The sequence below is a fragment of the Battus philenor genome, unplaced genomic scaffold (assembly GCF_028537555.1).
Source record: "Battus philenor isolate CCGP_79_NKW_IND1 unplaced genomic scaffold, ilBatPhil1.0.hap1 SCAF_16, whole genome shotgun sequence".
In the NCBI taxonomy this organism is placed as follows: domain Eukaryota; kingdom Metazoa; phylum Arthropoda; class Insecta; order Lepidoptera; family Papilionidae; genus Battus; species Battus philenor.
The window spans coordinates 5,591,847-5,610,384 of record NW_027181678.1 but is presented as its reverse complement, the minus strand read 5'-3'; the positions used below and the strand labels follow the sequence as shown (position 1 = coordinate 5,610,384).

The 18,538-nt window shown below is 31.2% G+C and overlaps 1 protein-coding gene across 1 annotated transcript in view; it reads right to left on the bottom strand.

The window, feature by feature from the left end:
* Nucleotides 1-18,538, bottom strand: part of LOC137919157 (collagen alpha-1(XVIII) chain-like) — a 165,136-nt gene that overhangs the window by 5,708 nt on the left and 140,890 nt on the right. The window contains exons 7-18 of the mRNA XM_068762139.1: nucleotides 16,643-16,689; nucleotides 16,134-16,244; nucleotides 8,848-9,003; nucleotides 8,021-8,218; nucleotides 5,534-5,701; nucleotides 4,683-4,800; nucleotides 3,937-4,023; nucleotides 3,784-3,827; nucleotides 3,458-3,667; nucleotides 2,694-2,837; nucleotides 2,338-2,436; nucleotides 378-636 (exon numbers count right to left, since the gene is read on the bottom strand). Coding sequence (XP_068618240.1) covers nucleotides 378-636; nucleotides 2,338-2,436; nucleotides 2,694-2,837; nucleotides 3,458-3,667; nucleotides 3,784-3,827; nucleotides 3,937-4,023; nucleotides 4,683-4,800; nucleotides 5,534-5,701; nucleotides 8,021-8,218; nucleotides 8,848-9,003; nucleotides 16,134-16,244; nucleotides 16,643-16,689 — 1,641 coding nt within the window. The remainder of the gene's footprint in view (nucleotides 1-377; nucleotides 637-2,337; nucleotides 2,437-2,693; nucleotides 2,838-3,457; nucleotides 3,668-3,783; nucleotides 3,828-3,936; nucleotides 4,024-4,682; nucleotides 4,801-5,533; nucleotides 5,702-8,020; nucleotides 8,219-8,847; nucleotides 9,004-16,133; nucleotides 16,245-16,642; nucleotides 16,690-18,538) is intronic.

The following is an 18,538-nucleotide window of genomic DNA, read 5'->3' as shown; positions in this document are numbered from 1 at the left end:
CGACTTAAAAAAAGTCTGTTTACCTTACTGGTGGAGAACTTTCGCAGTGCCTGCCGTTTTATGATCACTCCAAAATCTTAATAATTAATTTACTATAGAATTATAAATATTGTTTTTTTTTTGTAATAGTAATAATTGACAAAGGTAACAGCGATATGAAGATCCAGAAGTGACCCGTTACGAAATACAGATCAAGTGAAATCACTCTCGGAATTTCATCTAATTTGTACGCGGGAATTGCTTCAGGGAGAAAGATGGTTACAGACTAAAAGGAAGAGTTATGAAAAAGGTACATTATAGAATTTGAAATAATCCGTTTGAATTTATTTAAATTATTTAAAAAAATCACATTTTAAATTTTATAATGTAAAACTTACCTGGTTTTCCATAAAATTTAGTACTTCCATGTGATGGGTATTCTTCATAGTAGCTCAACCCTGGTTCTCCTTTGGGACCCACAATAGAAACTCCAGGAGAACCCGGTGATCCTGGAGGTCCAGGAGGACCTGGCGGACCGGGAACGTATTGAACGGCATCAGATCTTTGTGCAGAGGTACCAGGTGGACCCGGCGGACCAGGTGCTCCCTTTGCTCCAGGCGTTCCATCATAGCCACGTTCTCCCTTTTCACCTTTGAACTATAACAATTGAATAATAAAATTCAAATTCGTCGCGTTACTTAAAAATTCAGCGAAGCCTAACTTAAGATTTTGTTTCTTATTATTAATAACAGCAGAATAGCTAAAAATGATTATCATCACCATAGATCATAGAAGCAATTTCAATCCCGAAGTCAAATGATATGAAAGTACGAACATACATAAGTCCATAAGTATGTATACAAATTTAACGGTGCTTGAGGATGTTGAATAATTATAAGTCGGAATTTAGTAGAATAAATAAGTGCAGTGCTCAAAACTATGTTTGTTCTTGTTAAAAACTTTCGTTTCGTGAATCCCAAAATAACTATAAACTAAGTGCATAGTTTTGTCTGGAAAATAACTAATTGATTAGATCTAAAGTCATGGAAAAAAAGGAATTTTAAAGATTTTAAGATTAAAGATTTAAAAGAAATCTCAATAGAACGCCAAATACCGACTAAATGAAAACGGTAGATATTTGCACTCTTTCTGTGTTGGTATCTTACAAAGATTTTAAACATCACTAATTTTCTTTAGTTACACTTTACACTAATTATCTTTTAATTCAGATAACCAATAAAAAGTATCCGAAAAGCTGCCTAGTTACATATTCTGATCCGCCCCAAAGTGTTCGAAAAAAAAAATACATTAAAATATAACATTACGATAGATTTTTATAGCAAACTGTATTGTAAATTATTTGTTAATAAAAGGCGTTTAATAAATACATAGAAAAGTATTTATCAGTGGCGTACACAGATTATTAATAACATTACAATATGTTTCTTGACAGTCAAATGAAGCAATAAAAGTTATGAATACTTTAGTCTTTTCAAAGAGATAAAAAATATTTCTATATATCAGAAATTTCGACCTAGAGAGACGATTTGAGTTCTAAAACTTTTAAGGGTATCATTAATTTTTACGCTCGACGGCGCCAAAGGGCAAGTGTAGGTAAATAATTTGTATAAATGATATTATTTAATTTGTTTTAGTATTTAAATTTGTTTTTCTGGTCTTTTGTTATTTACAATAGCCTGATGCAATACTAAGTTAGGATAAAATAACATCGTAGTTTGTAAAATTACGAAGAATGTGTTAAACCAAGGGATGAGCCGCAACAATCAGAAACAAGCACAAAACACACAAAACAGTTAACAAATCGGTTAAATACACTCTGTAACCAAACTAACAACAATTTTACACACATTTACTAAAGAAATTTTTAACTAGCAACAACTTTTGTTACAATTAGTGGACTGCCTTTTGAAAGATAATAAAAAGAAGTATTTCGTAAATTGCTATAAATATCTATGAATCAATAAAATTTTGAATTGATTGAATAGATTACGTCTCTTTTGGGATAATTAATTTTCTTAATACTTTAGACGGGTATTATTTGTTGATTATTTAATAATCCAAAAAAGACAAAGTTTGAAAGTGTCATGTAATAAACTGTTTATTTAAAAATAAATTATATATATTTTGTGAAAGATGAAACGAAAGTAAAATAATAAATATAAATGAAAAAATACCGATGGCATTATTTTAGTTTTTTTTATCATACACAATGATTAAAGGTAACATCATCATCATCTTTTTTGGATTTCCAACAAGACGGGTTGGAATCATCATCAGTCATCTTTTCAACTTACTTATAATATTCAATTATTTATAAAGAATGTTAAAAGTACTTGCCATGGATACATCAAGAATATTAACTCCTGGATCGCCTTTTTCTCCTTTTGGACCAATAGGTCCTGGTGTACCAGGGGGACCTAAGGTTCCCGGTCGACCCTAAAATATAAATCATAATAATTTGTCTAATATTTTAATTTATACATTTTTATATACTATTACTAACCTTTACGTTCTAATAAGTATGCGTGAAAAAGAAAAAGGATTTAGTATATCTTTTACACGAAAGAAGAGTAGACAACGCAACATTTGAAAAAGTAATTAGCAAGATCATAACAGAAATCTTGATTGTGCGAAATATGAGCAAGCAAGTTTTTTTTCGAAAATCCATTATGTTTATTATTAAGTTTACTTACCACCCATCCGGGTAGACCAACGTCGCCTTTGTCACCATTCCGTCCTGGAGGACCTGGTATACCTTGAAGACCTTGAGGGCCGCGGGGTCCCGCCGGCCCTGGTCTGCCTCTTCTTCCACGAGGTCCAACGTCACCCTTTTCTCCCTGTATTCATTTCAGTAAACTGTTGGTATATTTAGCGGTCTAAAGAGTGAAACCTTTGTTTGCTAAAGGCAACATAATAGACAACGCTTTCTTTTTTGCATTAAAATGGAACGTAGTATTAAAAACAAAGATGAACCAACAATATTTATCAAATTTAAGGTAGAAAAAAAAACAAAAACCAACTTTATAACCATTCTTAAATATAGAAACTCGTGTATCACCATCATTACTTTCAGATGTGCACTCCTTGACATAGGTATCCAAGATAGATTTCCGATAGCACCGTTTACTACCGTCAAGTAGCGTGTGTATTAGCGTTTAAAAAATTACAACAAAATCTATTTGATTTAGTCCCAGCAATTTGGTGATTATTCAAATAACATGTACCGTATATATTACAATTAGCAGCATCACATTTAAGCTTTTTAAAAAATTTCGCCAGCCTTTTTGACAAGCCTGCTTATCAAAACCCTCTTTTTTTCTCCAATCTTTGCCAATGTAAGTTAGATTTTGTATGCAAAATTATACCCAAATTTTAAAATTTTTCATATGATAGCCTAAAATTCGTCGTTATTTTTAAATTGAATTTTAAATGTGATTTTTTTCCGCATAAATTTTACCTTTATAGTTAGAATGTCTGATCCTGAAGAAGTAATGCTGACTGGTCCAGGAGGACCTCGTTCTCCCCTGTCTCCTTTTAATCCGGGGATACCAGGAGGACCTGCAATTCCTGGCATTCCCGATGGTCCAATATCACCTCTTTCACCTGCTTTACCATCCTTCCCCGGAAAACCTGGTGTGCCATCGTTACCTTGAATACCCTTTTCGCCCTGTTAACACATAGATCAATAATTAAGTATATAATCGCGTAAAAAAATATTTAGAAATAAAAATTGTTAAATTAACTTTGAAAACTTCATATATTAAAGAAAAAGTGAAGTGTTACCTTTTCGCCTTTTCCTCCTTTTTCGTGTTGTATTTGCGAATGTCCTATATAAAAAATCAGAATATAGTAAAAATTACAATATATTCAGTATATAAAAATGTATTAACAAAATATTACTTCTACGCTATATTAAAAAAAAAATCGTTTACCTACCTATGTGTAAAAGTTCAGCATGTTCAGCAGTAAGGCTTGCGGAAGGAGGTGCGGGAGGACCTGGAGGACCTGGCATGCCTCGTTCCCCTGATAAGGTAGCAAAAACAATTTAAACGATTCTTAATACTTCGTCGGTATAAAAATATATAATGTCTATAAAAAATAAAAATATAGCCAGTTTGTTTTACAAATGTAGTGTAAAGATGTATTCTTAGTGGTGTTAAAATTTGAACAAATTTCATGTTTGAAGTATGAGTTTTAAATAAAAATAGTTATTATAATATCAATCACTATTATTATCATCGATAGCTTTAACAATGAAGAATTTTTCTTCTGCGATTTCATGGCTTAATAGGTTATTTTTTATTTAAGGGATGCTTATAACTTTATTTTTAGAATAAAATTTGAATTTTTATTAATGGAGGACTTATTAAAATTTGCTTTAAAATATTAGCTATCGAAACGGGGTGACCAAAACATCTCGTCTTGCCGCGCGTTTGCATGAAACACGGTACAGCGGCTTCGGTAGCACAATCCCAATATTTTTCGTCATCACATGAAATCATTGAAATACTTTCGTAATGATATTTATGATTAATTACACTTTTAATGGCCATTTATTATTTATCATCATTTTTTGGTACCATTTACACTTATAGCTAGGTCAAATAAGGTTAAAGATGTAATTGTAATATTTTGTCTAAAATCGTTATTCTCACTTATCAAAATATTTGAATTTTATTTACCTTTTTCTCCTTTCTCAGCTGAACGACCGTTTGCACCAGGTAAGCCTGGGCGACCATCGTGGCCTGGACTGCCGCGTTCTCCTTTAGGGCCTCTTTCGCCCTGTGGACCTGCATGTCCCTAAATGAAGCCAAATATATTCAGACACGATAATAAAACAAAATGATTGAATGATTTTTCAGGTACGCGGTTAAGTGTAAAGTTTAATAAAATATAATACCAAGTAAAAGGACATTTGACCTTTGACATTTTTTTGTAAGAACGACTACATTAATTCACATTTATTCAATTTTTTGGAATAATTTTGTTATGGCTAGTAAATACCTATTTATGTTTGAATAATAGGGAATGTGCCGAATATGTACGCATGCTCAACAGTTTTGATTTAAGCATTAAAAATCTGATTCGTATTAAAACAGGTATTGTAAGACAGTTACTTCCGATGTCTGTATCTATGACGTCATATACTGACAGCCATTCTAAGTAATAGTTTTGTATTGTTCAATGTCCGATCCAGGAAAATAAAAGGTGCATTCAAAAATTTTTATTGATCGAAGGCGTGGAATTTTGGTTTGTCGACTTATTTACATCGTTGATAATGTAACGTACGCATCAAAAATTGTTAAGTTCATGTTAAAAAAATTAACGGTTGAGTTTCTGACCGACTCTTCTGAAACAGATCAATATTTTGAGCCAATGGTAGCTTACTGCAATTAAATGCTTACTAGACTAAAAGTATTTTAAATTTGAATTTGAATGAGTAGACGCCGAGGATGTCCAGGTAGCCCCCTTATATTTTTTAATTTAATTAGGTGTTAATTGGGCTACAAATTAATATTGAAAGTTTACTTACTCGTTCACCTTTGGCTCCGTTTTGACCGGCTTGACCTCTTTCGCCTTTTTGACCGGGAAATCCCCTTTCTCCTTGTAATCCTATAGGACCCGGAAGGCCCGCGTCTCCTTTTGGCCCCGGCGCTCCCGGTCGGCCTATCACTCCTCCATATGACCCCAATAGTGATTCCTTTATAAAAAAACGATAACATAATTTTTAAAAATTATTCAATCGTGGCTAAGTGATGAAAGCATGATGCAAGCGACAAAAAATAATACAAATTAGAATTCTGTCTATATGTATTTTGATGAGAAAAAATTCTGATCAAAATTTGCTATCATAAACCGTCATAAAAATAAGTTAAACCACCACTGCTTTAAAAATTCCTTCATTATTTACTTTATAAAAATATGAAAAATAAGCAAAAATAATATAAAAAGGTAAATATGTACATTAATTTTTATTCCAAATATTTTTATTATTAGAGCAAAAGAGATTATTTTTAAGTTTATTTACGATGTTGAAATCTAATTGTTTTACCAGAAATTTAGGTGATCTATATACATATTGTAAAAATGGGGTAGTAATAACAGACTCCAGAAAACTATGTTACGTATTTTTAAATTAATTGTCATTAAAATTAGTAAATGATTTTTATGCACCCAGTAATGTTATTTCAGTTACAGTGACTGTAAATCCTTTGTTTGTATATATCTTCAAATTCATTTAACCGTTTATAATCCTATTGTAAACGATGTATATTATATCATACATGTATCATACAGAAACTTCCTGATTTTTAAATCATTAATATAACTAGCTATTAATTTTGTTTCAAAATGCGTCATTTAATGATTTCAATAGATCTAGATTTATGAGAAGCTCAATTTATTACAAGTCATGTTAGTTTATGTATAATATAATTCGTACATAACTAAAATTAAAATTGTTTTACGAATCTAATTTAAATAATCAATAATAAATAATTTTAACCGTGCCACATTATCAATAAGACTCAAAAAAGCAATTACGAAAGTTTGACTGAATCAAATACATCAAACGTTATTCAAACAGAAAGACAATCGGTCGAACCGAAAAGCCATTCCTCCTTATTTCTAACTCAAGCAACTTCCGTTGAAAAGGTAATCAAAAAGGGAAGATTGCTTCTTTGATGACTCTTATCCTCAATAAATGTTATACATAGCTACAATATCTGAAAGAATTTTCATTACAGATTTTTTTAATAAATAGTAATCATTTTTAATTGAAAATGGGATGTTATCAGTAAATCAAAAAAGTATTTACGGAGATTCATTTTTATACTAAAGTTATAAGGAAAATAAGTGACTTACCTTATAAATTTGTCTAGGTTTCCAATTAGACTAAATAAACAGAAATGAACGAACGCATGAGAAAAATTATTCCAGTAATAAACATGGAACGACAAATTTAAATGTTACTAAAATTTGTTTAGATATAAGTAAAAACAATTGCAATTATTTTTAAAAAAAAAGTTCGTATTAGAATTTCAAACATAATAAAAACTGTCATTTAGAACTAGGTCTTGTAGCCAGTCTTTTTTAATGAAATTAAGGAATTATTATTTTTTACATGTTGTAGTCTTATCATAGTTGCGTCTATGTAAATATATAAAAAAGACGATTATGTAAATAGACGTATTTTACAATTAACACAAACCGTACTATAATGCGTGTCTGTTAAAAAAACCATAACATCTCGGTTATATATTTATTTAAATACAACCGCGAGAAGAATACAACTGGCGCCCAACGTGGGACCAAATCGGATAGACATCCGAATGCAGCTACGAGGCTGTCCTTCCTCATGTCCCTATCGACATACATTGCCTATATCACGCAGCGTCAAAATACCACGCGTCCTACAAAGTTTTATTATTTATTAGATTCGATAATTCAGAATACGATATTGCATCAATATTTCAAGGTAATATAGAATTAAAATTTATGTAGTTTAAGCGAAAGTTACTAGTGGAGAAATATTATAAATAGTTGTCTATATGTACATATCCGCACAATAACTGCTATTGATATATTTTTAATGTTGTTACGAAGCTGTTAAAATTATTTTTTTTGAGATACCAATATAAAGTTATAGGCACTTCCTTTTCATATAAAGGTAGAATATCATTATTTACGAATACCAAACGATACGGAACGGAATGTATGTATACATATTATTCAAACGCCATTTATTAAATTGTAGAAAACTGATATGATAAATTATATTACATACGCCTTACTCATAAAGAGATAACAATAAGTAAGTAAAATACAGTTCTAAGTTACGTAGGTATTTAGTAATTGTAATAATTTTATAATGACATCCATTGTAAAATGCGATATAACTTGTCAAAATAGCGCAACAATTTTTAGATTGGAGACAATTTTCGAACGTGTCCTTAAATTCTTTGATCGACTTATCCAAGAGGGATAGACTCGTCGTTGTATTAGGAAGAAAAAAACTTACTTCAAAGTTACTGTAGTCAGAGGGCCCAGGTGGACCAGGCAAGCCGGGTGGACCAGGGCTACCTGCTCTCCCGTCTACTCCCGGTTCACCTTTTGGACCGGGTTGTCCTTCAAGTCCTCGTGGTCCAATGTCCCCTCTGTCGCCTTTTTCGCCTCGTAATCCGGTCGGACCTCGCTCACCAGGCACTCCTGGCAGTCCCTAAAGACATTGTTATCATTAAAAATTATTAAATAATATCACAATGTAGGCTCCAGTTATTAAAAAGTATAATTATAATATTAAAGCGTTAAGTTTAATATTATGATTTACTAACGTAAATTTTGTGTTGGATATCTGACAGCCACACACATACAATTCTATCATTAGTGCTGAAAAAGTCACTAGAAAAATGTGTATTAGAACATATAAGTGGTGAAACATCTACCAATCTGTATTGTGTTCACGCTGTGAATCACGATCTCTTGAATTCCGGTTGTGGGAATGTTAAATATTAATATTTTTGCGGCTTCAAACTCATCGAACGGCTTGTCTGTTCGTGGAAAATAAACTAAATAGAAGCTATGAAAATGTGCTAATCTTTTGTGATTTATAGATGCGAACAAAAATTGGCTTTAAGTTTTTTAATGTGCGTAATTATAATTTTAAGTTGTAAAATATTCTTTAAATGCTTAATTATATACTGTGAATCGATGCACGATAATGTTTATGTTAAACTTTTTATATCAATATAAAGGAGCTAAATTATAAAAATGTAACCAAAAACTCGAGTAACAATTTACCACTTGAATTTTATATCTAGTTTAGTTTATTTGTAAGATTTTACTAACAGCAATTCCAGGTGCACCAGTTCTGCCCTCGATGCCCATAAGCCCAGGCGGTCCAGGAGGTCCTCGCAATTCCGGAGCTTTTTCCAGCAGAGTTAAAATAACGCTGGAGTTACAACCGCACTGCCCGAGGGAAACATAATGCTCACCGAAGATTTGCTGTAAAAATATAATGTACATGTCACAAAAATATTAATAAATACATAAGTAAGCGGTCAAATGTATTTATTAACATTTTTTACTAGTTTGCAGCATAATATAGAGAAAAGTTCTTTAAACCAATTAAAACTAGAATGTGTAATTCTATAATAGCTTCAATCTAATAAACTGATACAGTTTGTGTAATTATAACTTGTAAATAAATCATAGTTTTAAGGTCATAAGTAATATGTGAATTAGTTTGATTATTTTATATGTATATTAAATTTATTTATTGGGTATAATGTCTTATTGTTTTTTTCATGATACAAACCTTTACTTCGCTCTTCTGTAAGACATGAGAAACGAAAAAAAAATATTAATGTTATAGTTTATATAGCTTTCGCTCTACTTAAAACAATGCTGCACAAATTTTTGTAACACAAAATTAAGGGCTTGTGTTCACTTTCGAAGTATAATGACTTTTAATAATCATATTTTAATTACTACTTTTATTAACTAAAGAACCCGACGTATTTAATATTATAAAATTATATAATATACCGGAATATAATCTTATATATAATTTAAACTTTGCGCATTAATTATACAGAAATGCTACTGTCCACAAACATGTTTCCAGTGGATAGGCAGCAGTATCCTCCGCTTACCATAATACCGCACTGGGATTGCCAAACCGTCTAGCAATCGTGGCGATTCTAACCTTTTTTTTTTAAATCTTCCATAAAGGCTTTCTGAACATTATTGGGGAATCTATTGGTTTACTAACTCGAGAAAGTGGAGTTTTAGGTATCGTAATGGAAATGGTTATACATTACGTATTTGTTATACATTACGTTGTTTTGTAGATTACATCACATAAACTATTCAGGCGAAGAGGTTTGTATCTCAATTCCTTAAATATAATTAAACAACAAAAATAACTGACTAAAATTTCGAAACAAAAATGTTTATAAAGTCAATTTAAAGAGCTTAAAAAACAGGTGCTTAAAGCAGTCGAGCGTGACAAGTAAAGTACCTCGAATTGTACATTTTAAATGTTCCGCTTCGTAAGTTGAATCGGAAATTTAATGGTGTTCAGGATCATCACCTATGAGTTATGATGTTTAAAGATTTATAAAACATTTGTGTAACTAAGTTTTAAATTATTGATTTATCTGCAAGAAGATTTTTTTGTGATTCAATATATATTGAATAACGACTAAGTAAGTAGTAGTAAAAAATAATAATAGTATTGATAGTTTCATCTTTTATTCGGTTAATATAAGGAGATAGGAATTAGCCGTCAAAGCTTTAAAGGAAATAACGTGTAGATCCTTTTCTGTCCATTAATAAAACTTAAAATCAATAATTTCAAAAATTAAAGTTTTATAATTCAGATTACTGAATACGAAATTAATTGTTGTTTACTATCTGACTCTGCAGATTTTTACTGCTAAAAGTTATTGCCCTGTCGCGTTCCAATAGAAAAATTAAATAGATCAGAGCGATTTCAGATCAGTGATGATATATTCACCCTTTTAAAGAAAAGAAATCGACAATATTGTTGCCTAAAAAAGTTACGTAAGTTATACAGTATCGGAATTCGTACAGAATGTGCCGGTGAACAAAATCAAATAAATCAATACCTCAAAACGAGTGTTGGACGCGCGCCAAGAGCTTAATAAACTTTGTTATAACCGGCCCGTTCAATTCCGTACCCAATGTGCAATACGTCAAGGTGGCTTATAATTTAATTATAAGATTATTTGAGAATAAACCTTCATAAATATCTTAACCGAGTGTTTCTGTAAAGTTGTCACTTCATAATGGGTTAAAAATTCATGTTGCAAAATTTCGTTCATCTATAAATTTTTAAGCTTCAATAGCTTTTATTAACTATACGCTTACGAATATGGTATCTGAATGTAAAAAAACATATTTCTTTTATATAACTACCTGTCCTCCGGTATCTTCAAATAGCTTGCACAGCCGTTAGGGGTTCAAAATTTTATTAAATTCTTTATTGTAATTTTGAACATGCTAAATAAATATTCTGGCTGTGTTATATACCTACTTGTAGTAGGGTTTGAAAATATGCATTTTATTTATTTAACGCTCCCTCAACTCCTTTTGCGGGTAAAATTTCGTAAAATCCGTCTACAATTGACATTTTTTAAACAAAAAGTATGTATCTACATAAATATGAAGTCTAATCTTTTTGATTCCTGAGATATCGTGATGAGTTAAAATAGTTTAAAGATATATAAAAAAAGATATTACTAATCTTAAAAAAAGCCTGTGTTAAAAGCTATGATTCATAAACCAATTTTATATTCAACAATTGCAATTTACAATGCCTAAAGTACTCTCTGTAAGACAAAGTTATATCCTGTAATAAATTTTTAGTCAACATTTACAGCTGCCTTTTACTATATATCAATCAAAGGTCTACAGAACGGATTTATCGAGTCAATGCTTTTATTTAATAACCCCATGATTATATCTTAATTCTCGGAAAAGAAAATTTGTAATTACAAAATGGTTTGTGAAACTTTCGTATCAAGATACTAATCTTCAATACCATTAGGCATTTCCTTTTATAAATAGTTATAGCTAAATAACTATTTATAAAAATAAATAGTCGTTTCAGCCTATAGAAGTTTATTGCAAGCCATAAATCTCCACAATTGCTATATCTATGGGGGATATACAATAATCACCACGTTTGGCAGGCGGGATAGCAATCTTAGTGTTAGTGAGCAGTAGCAGTCTCGTGTGTGGAAAGTTTGAATTAAAAAAGATTGTATCCTGGAGATCGTATCCGCGGCCTACAATCGCCAGTTTCAATTTTCTACCGCTGAGCTACTACGGCTTGCAAGAGCTGTTCATATAAAAGTTTTGTAACTTTTGTTTTAAAATATGATTGTGAAATATATACTGCTTTTACAAACGAAACTATTTTGGTACTGACTAATGGATAATCAAATAAGATTTAAGGTCATTAAAAGCTTTAATTAATATAAGAGAATTTAAGATTAAATCCGATATAAGGGGATTCGCAGGTGAACCAAAGATACCTATCTAGCTCAAGGAATTGCACGTATGAAGTGACAGATGGTGCACAAATCTCGCGGCGTTTGGAGCGGAAAGTACTCGTGTGGCCGACTACCACAATTAAACGTAGCGCAGGTTCCACTGGGTGGAACGACGACACTGTTAAGGTCACGGGAAGTCGCTAGATGCAGGCATCATTAGACCGGTTATCTTGGCGCTATTTGGCGGAGGCCTATGTCTTGCAGAGGGCGTTTATTGGCTGAAAAACAAAGGAAGAACGAAAAAAAAAAAAGAATTTAATTGATACGATTTCGTTTACATATCCCTTTGTTTATTCTAACAATAATGTTTATTATCATTTACATATTTATTTAAAAAACAATTAAATCAAACAAAAAATTAAAAATTTCATTATTACCTAGTAGATTGCAAGAACTCGAACGGTTATAATGGGTAAAGATACACAGTGAATAGGGAGCCTTAAACGACTCAGTTCTCGTGAAAAGTTGAAGCAAGAGGTTATTTCAATAGGCTATTCATGTGATGTTTTGATACGGCTAAGTGCACTGTAACATCAAAAAGCTATCGTGATATCAAAACGACTTTATTCATTACATGCGAACGAATATTTATTGGAAAATATTAGAGATTTGGAGCACTATATGATTGTGCAGCTAGTTTATGTTATGACTTTTTTATTTTATTATTTCGCAGTGAACTCTTGTATATTTCTATGTATAAAATAATTAAAATTATTTATGATTTTACCGGTAAAATTAGAAGTAACACATTGCTTTATAAGTGTTCAAGCAATCTCAGTCTCGTTATGGTTCGGTTTTAGGTCAATAGATGTCGCTTGTCCGCAATATAAATCGCGGTACGGTATGACCAAATGAAGGGAAATGAGATGTTTTAAAATTTAGTCTCACTAGATTACAATTTAATTAAAGTATTCACTAAAAAGTGGCGAATCAAAGTGAACGTTATTTTTGATACGAAATTAACAATATTAGTCCAAATTAGACATGGACGACTAACGTTGTCGATTAGCTTCTTTTCTTTCTTTTAGTAACTATGTCGAAATCTTTATTAGAAGTTTCAATCTCGGGTCGTTACATTAGATGTTTCATTGGCCTAGAGACGAACTCTCTAGTGAACGTGTTACTAAGTGATTAGACGCTATGAAGACTTGTAATGTTCCTTACTATATAAAAAATAATAGCTCCTGTATCAACAACGAGTAGAGATAATACTAACTACACCCGTATAAAAACCGTAGTTGTGCTGACAAAACATTGCTATGCTAAAATCATAGCAAGCTTTACGTGAAAGATGATACTATAGGAGAGCACATTGGGCTCTAATGGCATTTTTCTCATTAAGTATATTTGTTATATTTTAGTAGTTACAATTAATAATCCTTATCATCATTATGATAATCTTCAATTCAGACATATGACGTCTGCTGTTGGACAAAGGGCTTTCCCAAAGATTTTCAATACGACCGGGCGAAAGCGGCCTACATTTAGTATCTTACGATGATCTTTTGAAGGTCGTTATTCCACCTTATGAGAGGACACATAACCCTGCGCTTGTCTATTCGCAATCTACACTTCAGATATTTAAGACTCAATATAGTGAATGATATCGTTAATGAATTAATAAATGTTTATGATGATGTAATGTAAAATAAAAAATTGAACATGAGAAAACAAATTAAACCGTGATTTGTAAATAAAACATTCAAGTAATCAATACTAAGGTTCAATAGAAGTAGTAATAAAAATTTATTGTTTCCAATTAATATAGCCGCATGCATACTGGAGCCTAACCTTCTGCGCAAATAAGAGATTGTGACATTGTCTATTAATACAAGAGCTTTGATAACTATATCGTCGATGGATTTGACCTAATATTCGTGATACCACAAGCATTAGACACTAAGTGGTATACTGTAAGTGAAACAGATGCCAATATTCACATCGACACAACCCGCATTTCATTTTTTAGGTTCGTGCTCTTGTGTTTTTTGATCTGCCTTACGTTGCTGTTCAAGTTACATTTATAGATGCGGGTTCAAAGGGTCAGGGCTCAAAGGGCGATTACTTAAAATCTACTACTAAAATCTCTGTTAAGGTAGGGTAGCTCGTATACTCCCTGAGGAGACCGCAAAGGTATAGGCGGATGTTCCATGGAATTACTAGACTCAAACGCCCCCTTGGAGGGTCATCGGATTGAACTGTCACTCGTAGATAATACCCGTTTAGCGTGATTGCTGTCCTATACTATCAAAAATATATATCTTAAATTTAAAATTGCAATTGAAATAAGACGAAGGGTTATGCACTGAAAATACTAAACGGTTAACCAGAACACCTCTGAGCGTTGTTATAAAACCGTACTAAGTTGCCAATACTTCATTATTCAAGTAGGATTTTAATCACAATTATTTTAAGATTAAACCTCGATAATTAAAAAAAATTTGTAAATCTATCTACAGTATATTAAAAAAGATGAAAAGTAATTTATATAATGTCGCAACTCGTAATAACTGCTGACCGAATTCGATGCGGTTTTCTTGTTTGTTTATATTTAAAAGCAAAATATTTTTTTTAACACCACATTATTGAAATTGACCAAATGAGAATATCATGTGGAATATATCGCCAATATTTAAAATACAGTATTCGAAAATGTGTATGTAATGTTTTCGTATAAATGGGATGAAATATTTTTTTAATATGGAGTGACAAGAATATTATGAAATGAAAATATTCTTGCCTGTTGTCCCTAGTCCAGAGAAATAAATAATGCAAGTGCCTTAACCGAGGTTCATGAAGTCGACGAGCTTTCCCACCTTTGAACTTCGTAAAGCCTTAGATATCGATGGGTAAACAATAATTGAACAAAATGCAATTATCTATCTAATATATAAAATTCTCGTGTCACGGTGTTCTAACTTGAACTCCTCTGAAACGGTTTGACTGATTTTTACCAAATTTAATATGCGTATTCAGTAGGTCTGAGAATCGGCTACTATCTATTTTCTATACCCCTAAGTGATAAAGGTTGTTCACACTTATTTATGTTATTTTTTTACTACATGTTATTTTTTTTATGATACAGCATACAAGAATACATACAACCATAAATTTTCACCCCTCTACGATCAACCCTTATTTTTTATTTGTAAATTAAAATATCAATTTTTTTTGCAAAACAACGTTTGCGGGATCAGCCAGTATATAAATAATATTAATTTTAGTTTAATTTTTTAATCTTAATTTTTAACAAGGCCTGTTAAGTCATAAATTAAATTACAACAAAAATTATCGCGTCTATTCTACAATATTTATGAAAATAGAGCATTTTATAGACATGGCTACAGTGTATTATTTACTTTGGCATTAACCTTTCGTGCCTTCAGGTTAGTTTCTGTTAAGACTCCCTAGTTCTCTGCCACTTAGAATCCGTTGAAGTTACAAACGCCAAAAGGCAAAAGGCGTTTAGAGGTAATAAAACCTTACCTATTACGAAATGGATTGAACTGTTTTACAATTTAGTAATCGGGTTTTTAAACATTATATCTGAATTGTTTGAATTTTAAAACATGAATAATAAATGCCTTCATTATTCTCTGGTTTACTAAGATATGGTATAACTTATTAGCTTGTTGCTGTTTGTTGTAAGAGATAAGTCGTATGATTGTATGTCACTTATGTAAATTTAAATAATAAAGACTACTCCACTTCGCCACTTCTACTGTAGTGGCGAAGTTTATATCTATGATGATTTTCATTTAAAGATTAAATTGAGTTACATTTAATACGGGCCAAATGTTAAACATTGACAGACAGAAAGTAAATAATAGCCCCTGTGTCCATGGTAATAATTAATTAGTGTTTTGGGCACTGTAGGTACTTCAATAATTGTCTATAATATAATATAATATAATATAATATAATATAATATAATATAATATAATATAATATAATATAATATAATATAATATAATATAATATAATATAATATAATATAATATAATATAATATAATTAATCAAATTATAATATAATTATTTTGTGCAATACTTACGTCGTCCCCAGAGCCAGAAAGTTCGTGGACAGGTACTGTCCCCGGTGTCCCAGGTGGTCCAGGAGGTCCTGGAGGCCCAGGGGGACCTCGAATAGATTCCCCTGGAGGACCCTAAGAAAACATTTATTATTTATTTCACATACTACAGAAAATTACAGCTTAGCTACTTAAAGTAAATCGTCTTTTTTGTCTTTATACATATAAATACACACACACACATACGAGTATATATATATTTATATATATTTATGTACATGACGTACTAATATAGAGTATACACATTTGACAAAGTTGTAATACTATAGGGATTATCACTATAACAACGACTAATAAGTTTAACTTACTGAACATACTCGTAGTCTACAACAAATATGAGTTTATTTAAAAATTATATGAAATCAGTAGTTTGTTACAGGAAAATTAAAGTATACAGAGAATAAAACACGTTTTATTGTTGTTTTGAATGGTTTTCCTAAATAAAATGAGAAGGTTCGGTAAATTTTGCTTGCCCTTTGTCCGCGTTCGCCTTTTTCTCCTCTCAGTCGGGTCGGGTATCCTGAAATACAAGAAGCTTATACTAATTTCTTTGCTATTTTATTTTCTAGTAAGAGTTTGAGATTTCAATATGTAGATATGGAGAGAAATAATGAAAGTTATAATCACGTAGAAATAAATTAAGTGGCTTAATTGCATGATGAAGGAAGAAAGTAAATTTTAAATTGAACACATTCTTTGTTTTTCACAAGTACGAACGACTTCCCTTATTTTATCTTAAAATTTTAATATGTTATCGTAATAAAATATTTATTTTTAATTATGTTAAAAATATAGTACTTGATATAAATAATTTGTAATAAGTAATCGTATTTAAATATTTTTCTATGATTTATACTAGTTCTTAATGTTTTATGAAAGTTAATTAAAATACTTTAAGTATGTTTTATTTTGTAACAGCGTAATAATCTCGTTTTTTAACTAAAAACTTCTTCCTTAACTGCCACAGATAATATCTATAATAAGAAATATTTATCAAGAGTGACGTTTTTTTCTAATGCGCTTTTACTTCAGAAATGTTCAATGAACAATGGCGAACAAAAGACAAAAAAAGAAAATTATTTTACCAATTCATTTTTGATTTTATAATGTCGTATTTAATAATGTCAACCAAATACTTGAAGCAAGATGAATAAGATTTAATTAAAAAAAATATTTCTGAAATACGTAAAAATGTTTTGCGCAGGCCTTATATCCACGCTTGTTTATATTTTGACGCCACTTTTTTATTTGCTGTACTATATCATTACTTTTACAATAACATTTTATTTATCAATAACGTGTTTAACATAAGGGTATCGTTATCGTTCATAACCTCATAGGGGTGTGGTGATAAAAAATGTAACCGTTATACACAATTCATAAAGAAAATTTGTTCTCAATTCATTCCTACATTGAACTTTATCCAGGTAATACTATGGTTATTTAATCATGTTATTATTATATATCAACTTAAACTTGCTTTATGATGTATTTGTTGAAGTAGTCTCTTAATAGTAGAAAGAAAGAAGAAAAATAAAGATTCATCACAGACGTAAGAACAAAAACATACATGTGCTTGAGATGACTAAAAACAGAAGTAAATGGTAGTTTACCACTTAATAAAATGTTATGTGGTGGAAATCACTTCACAATGCTGATTTTCAGTGACCATCTAGTTAAAAATAAAATGACGATGAACTATGCAACGCAGTAAGAGTTATGGAATTAAAAAAACGTAAGAATAACTACACTATGACCGAGTCTCAGAGTCAATGGAATATTTATTGTTTAACATATAAGTAGTCAAGTAAGGCTACGGAATCTTTATGACAATCTGGGTTGTCTTAGTATAGAAAGAATAATAATTCATTGAGCGATTCAAAATTGAAGCATGAAATTTTGTTATACAATAAATATGTTCATACGAATATATATAAATATGTTTTTCTTGTTCTTATTTACGTAGTCCCTTACGATGGGCCTCATAAGAAACCTCAAGGTCACCGAAAGAGCGATGGAATTAAAAATCAGGAGAACCCCTGAAAAACGTCACCGACATAGCTCGAAGAATTGCTCGTTCAAAGTGGCAGTAAGCAGGGTACATTGCTTGTGCAACTGATGGCCGTTGAGGCAAAAAGGTTCTCGAGAAATCACGAGCCGGTAGACGCGGCGTCGAGTGGGGCACTAGGTGGACCGGCGATAATGTGAAGGTTGCGGGAAATTCCTGTATGCAGGCAGCGTAAGATCGATCATCGGCGCGAACTTTAGGGAAAAAAATTTATTGTACGTGATCGTCTATTGGCTTTTCTAATTTGACAGCTTTCGTAAATAATTTTCCAAGAAGAAACAATTAAAGTTGAGGTTTAAAA